Here is a 9,738-nt window from a genome sequence, read left to right on the forward strand (position 1 = left end):
GGTGTGTGAGCTACCTGTTCAGGAAGATCTGAGCACAGGGCATGGAAATAATGCACATGTATCCCTCCATATGCTGCTCTGCATTTAACAGCTGGCTTTTGTGTACGACGCCATTCCTCCTCTCGTTAGCTGATTTCCATTTTGCCTGGTTAATTTCCCCCACTTGATTGACTTCTAGGGGGCTAGGCAGAGCAGCTGCAACTGGTAATTGCAAATCTGGGAAACCACACAAGTAGGTCTTTCAAAGCATTGTGTTTGTAGAGCCATCAGGCTACCTATACTGGATCAGAATTAGTAAGGGGGAAGTGGCTTCCATTGCTTTCTAGAAATAATTCGCTGTACAACCCAGCCCTGCTCCCTCTGGTGGACACAGCACGTCATAACGGTGCCCTGGGATGTGTCATGCTCGCGACATTGCTTTGTTTAAGGTAAAGTTTTAAGTTAACTGGCACATATCGTAATGTACCTCCTTTTTTAAAAAAACGTTTTGACTTCTTTTCTTTAAAGCAAATGAAGAAGCATCCTTGCCGACAGTGCGACAAATCCTTCAGTTCCTCACACAGCCTTTGCCGCCACAATCGCATCAAGCACAAAGGCATTAGGAAAGTTTATACCTGCTCGTAAGTTCTGCTTTTTAGAGTTCTGCGCAACTATGTTCGTTATAATAATTCTTAGACCTTTTAAAAAAAACTAAACCTGCCCTTCTCTCATTGAGAGGCCAAGTAGCATACCTGGAGACAATCTGCTCTCATTTCAGCCTACTCTTTAGAGGAAATGAGTCTCCAGGTGGAGCCACACAGTGTTCTTTAACCTTTTGGTCCCCAAATGTTGTTGGACTACAATGCCCATCACTTTCAGCTGGCTTTGCCAGTTGTCGGGAATGGTGGGAGCTGGAGTCCTGCAGCATGTGAGGACCCAGAATTGAAGAACAAGGTTCTACAGAACCCCGTTCTTGTCTGTCATGTAAGACTGCCTACCACAGAGGAGGGATAGCCGACACGGTGCCCTGCAGATGTTCTGGACTACAAATCCCATCATCCCTGCTATCGGCCATGCTGACTGGGCCCCATAGGAGTCCAGAACATCTGGAGGACTCATTGTGGTTTCAAACGTCTAGTGGGACCACATTATGTACCCTTGGTTGTAGAGGATTATGGGACAATTGCTAAAGTGCGTTCTCAGCACATGCACGGTGACAGTACTGAAACCAGAAGTGTGTCCTGGAATGCACCCAGCTGTTTCCTAAGGCAACTTGTTGCTGGATAAAATAGGTAGCAGCAGTCAAGCTGCTTTTTATGTAGCAAATAAGTTAAAATAGCCTGTGTGTATGTATGTGTAAGAGAGAGTGCTCCTATTGTTCTTCAGGTTGAATCCAAGTAAAACGTGTGTGTGTGTTTTAAAGATTTACTTGTGTTGCAAAACAAAGGAAAGTACATATAGCATCTCCATTTTCGGTTCATAGAGTCTTTTCCACAGTTTGTTTACGTTCGCCAACCAAGTGCGATGTATTCCCATACATCCTAGAAAATGAAACAAAACAATGGGTGTAGATGGAGATAGATAACATCGGAAAAAGCCCTCCTCTAGTGTACCCATTCCTCCAAAACAAACCAAGGAAAATTCCCACAATACTAACCAAGTTCAAGGAAAAAGCAGGGAAACTGGCCCCATTCCCACTAATTGCCCCGGCCCACCACCCACTATTCCATCCTGCATCCCCAAACCTTCCAAATAAAGACCTGCCAAGCTGAAGGCCTGTATCGCCTCACCGACTTTTACAAAAGTAAATTATATTTTTGAGTACACCCATTGAAATCAGTAAGATGTGAGTTAGCCATGTTCAGCCATTTTAAGGGCAGGCACGTGAGCACCTGTGCAAACACTGTTAGTACCAACTAGTTGATCATAACTGTTGATGGTCTGCTATGCATTTTATTCATGTAGGCACTGTCCGGATTCAAGGCGTACTTTTACCAAGCGGTTGATGCTCGAAAAGCATATTCAGCTTATGCACGGCATTAAAGAGCCCGATGTGAAAGAGATGACAGAATCAAGCAATGTAGGACAAAGCGCGGTAAAAGAAGACGCGAAGGTGAGCTCTTATTTGTATGCAAGTCCTGGTCTTTAAAAAGAAACATGGAATACCAGCTGAATAAACTTCAGCTGTGTCCTCTCAACAAATCAGAGTTGGGAGACTTGAAGCTTCTTTTGTCTTTTGAGGAAAAAAGTGAAGAAAGCACTTTGTGACCCGCGTGTGTGCAGACGCGCGGGTTGTGAACTCTGGGTTGCAAATGTGCATCCCGCACGGATCACGTTCACAACCCGAGCGTCCACTGTAAATAAATAACATCCAATGTAAAACCTGTCCTCCGTGTCGGATACACCACTGTGTTTTTGAAAGCCATCTAAGGTAGTAACCATCACCACCCCAAACACATACACAAACTTTGGCAGAGAATGCCATAAGTTAAATTGTGCATTGTGTCAAGAAGTGCTTCCCAGTTGGCTGATTCCGAACATGATCCTTGGCTCAATACACACACTTATTTCTAGTGCAGAAGCAGTGAACATTCATGAGAACAGCTACATGATCATAGCTGGGTTGTTTATATTTTAAAACTGATTTGTTCCAACTTCAGGTTCCCAGTCCGAAGCGTAAATTGGAAGAGCCCGTGCTGGAATTCAGGCCCCCTCGAGGCGCCATCACTCAGCCGCTGAAGAAGCTAAAGATCAACGTTTTCAAAGTCCACAAGTGCGCAGTCTGCGGCTTCACGACCGAGAACCTCCTTCAGTTCCACGAACATATTCCCCAGCACAAATCTGACGGCTCTTCGTTCCAGTGCAGGGAATGTGGCCTCTGCTACACCTCCCACGTCTCCCTCTCCCGCCACCTCTTCATCGTACACAAGCTGAAGGAGCCCCAGCCCGTCTCGAAACAGAATGGGTCGGGGGAAGACAGCCAACAGGAGAACAAGCCCAGCCGCGAGGAGGAGTCGTCTGACAGTGCCGTGTCCGACAGGAAGTGCAAAGTTTGCGCAAAGACCTTTGAAACAGAAGCGGCCTTAAACACCCACATGCGGACACATGGAATGGCCTTCATCAAATCCAAAAGAATGAGCTCGACTGAAAAATGACCCTCCCTCCCTCCCCACACGCATATCCCAAAAGCGAGAGAAAGAAGAAGAAGCCTTCTCTACTTCAGAACGTGACTGACCTTTCTTTCTTTCATTCATTTTTGGTACAGAAAACCTGCCACACAATGGAGATAACAGCTCTTCACACGCTGTTGCAATATATTCTGTACTGAAAACAATATCTTCTTCACCTCATCGCTAGAGAGAGAGATATATAGAGAAATATATATATACATAGATATATATAAGCCCCCTAAAGACTTTTTTTTTTAAAAAAAAACACTCCACGGGAAATAAAGCAGTATTTGAGTTGAACAGAGTTTGTATATATTTAAACAGATAATTTTTATACTCTTTGTTATGTGTTGGTATTGGTATTTAGTGGGAAATCCTTGTTTCGTTTTGTTTTTCGGTTTTGGTCAGTTGTTTCTGTTTTTTTTCTGGACAGCAAGTTCGTTTTAAAACACAGTTCTTCATATTAGGGCATTGCTTAGGTTTCCATTAAACCGCTTCGTGGGGGTGGTCCCTTTCTGATGTCACTAAAACATCAAGGGAACACGCCCGTCTGTCCCATAACTCTATGATCATGCTAGAGGTCACATGGGAGGAGCCATGATTCCCCCAGCTCTTTTCCATGTTACCATCATCCTTCCTGGAAACCGTGGTTAATTCTGGCATGGTAAGGAGCTGTACCATGTGTCATTGGACTGCCACACGATCTAGAGCTTCTGAAATTGCCAGAGTTGTGTGTGTGGAAACGTCGCACATTGTGGTTGCTCACACACCTCAGCATTGAAGTCACGAGGAAGCCTACGAATATATATATACCCAGGGGAGGATTGACAAAGCTGCACTAGAAAGCAAAAGTTAAAAGAAGATAAATGAAAGGCAAGTAGCTTTTTTGTTTGTCTGATTGCTTTGTAGTTACTGGATTTATGCCCCCAAATAACATTCTTAACGATCAGGAGGATTTAGAATAATTTTATTATGGCCTCTTGCATAAACATTATAGGTGCTTTTTTGGAAAATCTCCCCGTATTAATGTGAGAGGGCATTTCCGTGTGTAGACAACACATCGGCTACAGAACCCAGCTGCAGTTTCCTGCAGAAAAGCCCCCCCTGAAATAATGGGAGCTGCCCCAAAGCGCTATCCTTCCTTTTCATCACTTCTTACATGTAAGGAATGCCCTGGAGGGTCTGTGCTGCTTGTGTTTTAAGCATCATGCTCTTTTGCTCTCCTCCACTGCACTTTTGAGAGAGGTCCTTGGACTCTTTCGAAAGGCCTGTTGAGGTGCTTCAGTATTTTGCTGCTTAGCTGCTCCCAGTTAAACAAATATGTAGAGTACTGTGAATTGAGTTTACAATGGTGGAGAGGCAGGGAGAAGGATCGTGTGCCGTGTCATTTCTTAAACACTACATTGAAAAACCCGTGAAATGATGTATTTTTTGTTTGACGGAGAAGGCTGCAGCCTGGATGCTTGCATAAGATGGTAGGCGGTGCCAGTTTTATGTCAGATCAGGTGCTCGGAGGCGTAGGATAAATTTGTAGCCCCCCATTGAAAAGCTAACACCCCGTAGGTCAGACTATGCATCCATTTAGCCCAGTATTGTATTCTCTTGTTTCGCAACAGCTTTACCAGGATCTTGGGCAGAAAAAAGGGTCTTTTCTGTCACGTGCTACCTGATTCGCTTTAACTGAGGCTGCCAAGGATTTGCTTCCCTCTCCTACAGATTTTGTTTCCGTTGCTTATTGAAACGTAGACTAGATTGGACACCAAAATGCACAACCAGGAATCTGGGAGGCTTTCTAGAGCTGCCTTCCTCTTCCGGGTAGAGTTCTGCAAAGAGCGTGCAGTCCCCACTTTCCCATGCTCACATGGGAAGGCTTAAAGCAAGGACAAGGGATTTGAACAGGTGGGTAGGGCAGCCCACCTGTCCATCATATAATTGACAGGGGGGTTTGCCCTGTCCACCTGCCAAAGCTGGCACAGTCCCATCAGTCTCAGCCAGCAAGGCCCAGTGCTGGGAGATGCTGAGAGTTGTAATGATCTGGACCACAGGGAAGGCTGTAATGATCTGGACCACAGTGATCCTTGCAAACCATGGTGTTCTTATAGCAGTTCCTGTTATGTGATTTGGGAATAGCATGGACTGTGGGAACAAGAGGGATTTAGTGCAGCGCTGTGTGTAGGAAGCAGCCGTGCTTTTGAATAACGGTTGCTGGAAATCACAGAAGGGGAGAGAGCTCTTGTGCTCACCAGCATTTGGTTGGTCGCTGTAAGAACAGGATGCCGGACTAGATGGGCCATTGGCCTGATCCAGCACACCCTTCTCCAGTTCTTAACGTATTCAGCAGTTCGGTTCCATAAACAGTATTCAGCAATTGTTATGAACAGGGCACCTGTCACAGAATCCTGTATTGTTTGAAATACCCTTGTTTCACTCTTTTTAAAGCAAGTCTCTAGTTCTCAGAGGATGGCTGTTACATTCTCAGAAGCCAAAGGACAGTATGAACAGCATTTCCAGTGGCTAGGCTCTATATAGGGTATATAGGGTGGTTCTTTGCCACTCTCTGTGACTAGGAGAGACATTTTAAATCATGCAAGGTATGTGAGTATATGGAGATGTGGTTAATTTGCATAACTCGCACAGGTGGCAGAATTCGGTTTTTGTTGATGCAGCGTATACATAATGTAGGGCTGAATTTGTGTGAGCTACGCTTGACCCTTCACAGCAAGCAATGGGACTTGCCTCAATGGTGCTGTGTTGTAATCTGAGGCCTGAGTGATCTCTTAATGATTGGTGAGCTTCTGAGACAGGGTGGCCAAACAAACTATGACTTAGGAAGGGCACTGGGGTCATATGTAATGCCAAGCCAGATCTAAAACAAACCAAATGTTCGTAAGCTAGCAACTAACCATTGCTTCAGACTGTGTTTTGCTGGTAGAAGAAATAAAAGGAAAACCAAAGTATACTTAAGCTGCTGGGCAGGCTTCACACATAACACTACGCCATTGTTCAGCAAACCATGGTTTAGCATTATGTGCAAACCAGGCCAATGCTTTAATGTGTGTTTGAGGATGGTTGTGGTTTGCAATGGTTGGTTTGTACACTTAGGAATACATAGGAGTGAGCTGATTTCTAGTGTGTTCCTCTGAATTGGCCACCTAGTGAGTTTCAGCTTCACGTGCCCTTCCTTCCTCACAGTCTCTTGGTCTCGCTCTCCAATTAGTCGAGTAAAGTTTTGAATTCTGAACTACCCAGTTACTATTTTCAAGGTTGCTTGTCTTCTGGTTAACACAGACATAAGCCAAGCACCTCCCACTGGCTCTTTATGTTGCTTTCAGCTTGTTTTAGCCTCTCGGTTTACATATATGAGGAGGAGATGCATTCAGCTGCAAGCAATCGCAGAAATCTGAACTGAGAGGTATGTTGCCAAGGTGATAGATGGAAAGGGTACTATTTGAGCACTGTGAGTCTTTTTCAGAGCGCCATCACATAGTTCCATGCTGCATCACATAAAGATGAAGGACCATGAAGCACTCTGAATAATGAAACTGTTCTATACGTGAATAATACTACCTACATAGTAGTTCTTATTTTGCAGCTAAAATGTAATTTCTTTTTTTAAAAAAAATGAAAAAGAACGAGGCCTGCTGTGTAATTCACACAGCTCATAGATTTCTTAAAGGTTCTGGACCATACCAGCAATTATAAAATGTTTTGGAATTTTCAGAGTGCTTCACATAAATTATCTCAGTACTCCTTACAACAACCTTGTAAGGTAGGTCAGTATTATTATTATTATCATCATCCCCAGATTGCAAATGGCTGCATGTGCGGGGACAGAGCTCATATTTAAGGCAAGATTTGAACGTGGGGTTTCTCAGCTCATAGTCTTAACCCTCTGCACTAAACGTACGCTCTCGTCTACTCTGAATTGCACCCAGAGTCTCTTGGGACAAATAGTGTTAGCTCAGTGTTATGCAGTTCCCAGATCACCCAAATTCTCTACCAAAATGTGTTACGTGGTGGAGTATTTGAGATTAATGGGGAAGCTGGTGGCGTGTGTTTAAAAACACACACCATGTTGCTAGATCTCATGGTTATGGAGTTAGCAAGGATTTGAAGAAGGCTGTCAGTGGTTTCTAGCCTTGATGGCTTTGCTCTGTCACCATGGTTGAAGCCAATAGTGCTTCTGAATACCAGTTTTTGGAAACTGCAGAAGGGGAGAGTACTCTTGTGCTGGCAGGTTTCCCACAGACATTTGGTTAGCCGCTGTGAGAACAGGAAGCTGGACTAGATCTTAAGATCTTCTAGTTTTATTTTCAGCATTTAAGGCAGCTTTCTCCATGCATTTGTCCATGCCGCGCACTCACATCCCCATGCAAGTTTTAACAGACACCCACAAGACTGTGCCTCTTACAAAAAAATCAGCCCCGAGATGCCTGCAAAGTACAGTGGTACCTCTGCTTACGTACTTAATTTGTTCCGGAGGTCCGTTCTTAACCTGAAACTGTTCTTAACCTGAAGCACCACTTTAGCTAATGGGGCCTCCTGCTGCCGCCGTGCCGGCGGAGCACGATTTCTGTTCTCATCCTGAAGCAAAGTTCTTAACCTGAGGTACTATTTCTGGGTTAGCGGAGTCTGTAACCTGAAGAGTATGTAACCCGAGGTACCACTGTATATATAAGTCTACTTGCAAAAAGTGCAGCTGGTGGCCACGAACCAGGTGTCTGCAGTAATTAAATGTTCAAACTGCCGCCGGTGTACCCATTTTCTTCTGGGCTGGCAAATGCTCCGTACGGAGCCCTCATGTGCGAAAAGCTCCCCCTGGTTTGTGACAGAACGTGCGCCTGAGGTGCTCTGCGTACAAGCCAGCTGCACCACATTGTTGGATTTGTGTGGCTGTTAACAGGAGACACCCCTCGGAGGCAGGTAAGCGATCTTGCACTATGTGCTGATCCTTCCTCCTCCTCCTCCTCCTCTCGTGGAATAAACCTGTTAATTTAGCACCTTTCGATTTGCATTTCCTAAACACTGTCGATCTCCTCAGTGGAAAGTTTGGTGCTTTTGGAGGTGGGGAACACCTCAGAATGTACCTTCTATCAATAACTCGTGTTTTTATGGAAGTACAGAAGAGGTTCCATGTGCTGCCCTTCTTACACTAGTTTGGATTTTTGTGGGTTGCTTTTATACCACATATGTATTCCCTGAACCCAATTTTGTACTTTTTTAGAGGGGGGGAAAAACACATTGAAAACAAAATGTTCAGTGTATGTACGTATGTATGTATATATAAATATATATATGTATGTATGTATGTATGTATAGGGGGAGAGAGAGAAAGAAAACTGCATGATTATACTGTAGTTAAACGTTCCATTCTTGAAAACCAAGGGAAGGCGTTGCTGCTCTCGGGAATTATACATTTTGTCCATAGTTACTTGTATGAAGACACATGTTGTATGTAAATAAATGTGGGGTTCCCCCTCCCACCTCTCTTTTGCCCCTAAAGAATTGTGATATTCCGTTATTTATTGAGCAGAGGAAATACTGATCCACTGGTGTCCAAAGGGGGTAGTAGCTGTGTTAAGTCTTTTGCAGCAAAAAAATATCCAAAAGCCTTGTGTGGCACCTGAATCATAAGTTGCCAGCTTGGAGGTTTCCAGATGTTTTGGCCTTCCATTCCCATCAGCCCCAGCTGGCATAGTCTATACTGGCAGGGGGCTGATGGGAGTTAGAACCCATAGAACCGGAGAGTTCGAAGGGACCATGAGGGTCATCTAGTCCAACCCCCTTTTGCCCAACGTAAAACTCGAACCCACGACCCTAGGATTTAAGAGTCTCTACCGACTGAGCTGTAGGCCAAAACACTCTGTTGGCAAGAAAGCCGTGTTAGCCTTTAAGGTGCCTCCAGATTCCTTGCCATCTTCTAACGTTTTCCCCGGATATTCTGTCAGAAGCAAAACGAGTTCTCAGTAGCTGAACATTATTTGTTCTTCGCTTCGTTGATGATGACCAGTGAATGCTTGTTATTCCTTTTCTCCCTCTTTTTGTACTCATCAAATATTGGGAGGTTATGGAGAACGTCTTGATTCTACCCTGTAGCTGAATATGCAGGATCCTGTTACACTTCTGTCAGTGATGTATACTAGCTTGTCACTGCCTTTTAAAACTTTTTTTAAAAAAGAAACTGTGTACCTCTTAAAGCCTCACGCTTGTTGATGTGCACTTTTTGACCTGTGTAACAAATGGGCAGTCACTATGCAGTGATGGTGTTTTATTTTGGGGGGTTTTTTTGTACAGAGTGAATGGAATAATAAAGGTTACCTTTTTATTACAAGACTCTTTCCATTGTTGTTGTTTTGTTTATATTTGTATGGCCTTCCCATTATCGCAGTCTTCCAAGACAAAATGCTGTCCTAAACCAGAAGCTTTATCCCTGCCACCACAATCAAGTACATTTTTAGGCAGTCAAATGCGTTCATTCAGATATATTCTTGAAGCTGGTCTGTACCTTTGTGTGTAATCCTATGCTGAATTTTCGGAAGTGTATACTTTCGTGATAGTTCTGAAATTGTGGTGCGAGAACACCATCGAA

At 44.2% G+C, this 9,738-nt stretch overlaps 1 protein-coding gene across 12 annotated transcripts in view; it reads left to right on the forward strand.

Moving 5' to 3' along the window:
* The window catches only part of ZNF532 (zinc finger protein 532), a 55,734-nt gene extending 46,254 nt beyond the window's left edge, over positions 1 to 9,480 (forward strand). For all 12 annotated transcript variants that reach the window (XM_080973397.1, XM_080973408.1, XM_080973401.1 and 9 more), the window contains 3 exons: positions 508 to 620; positions 1,945 to 2,092; positions 2,640 to 9,480. In XM_080973397.1, coding sequence (XP_080829523.1) covers positions 508 to 620; positions 1,945 to 2,092; positions 2,640 to 3,134 — 756 coding nt within the window. In that variant the 3' untranslated portion in view covers positions 3,135 to 9,480. The remainder of the gene's footprint in view (positions 1 to 507; positions 621 to 1,944; positions 2,093 to 2,639) is intronic.
* The last annotated feature ends 258 nt before the right edge of the window (positions 9,481 to 9,738 follow it).

The sequence above is a fragment of the Podarcis pityusensis genome, assembly GCF_964106645.2.
Source record: "Podarcis pityusensis genome assembly, chromosome: 11".
Classification (NCBI taxonomy): domain Eukaryota; kingdom Metazoa; phylum Chordata; class Lepidosauria; order Squamata; family Lacertidae; genus Podarcis; species Podarcis pityusensis.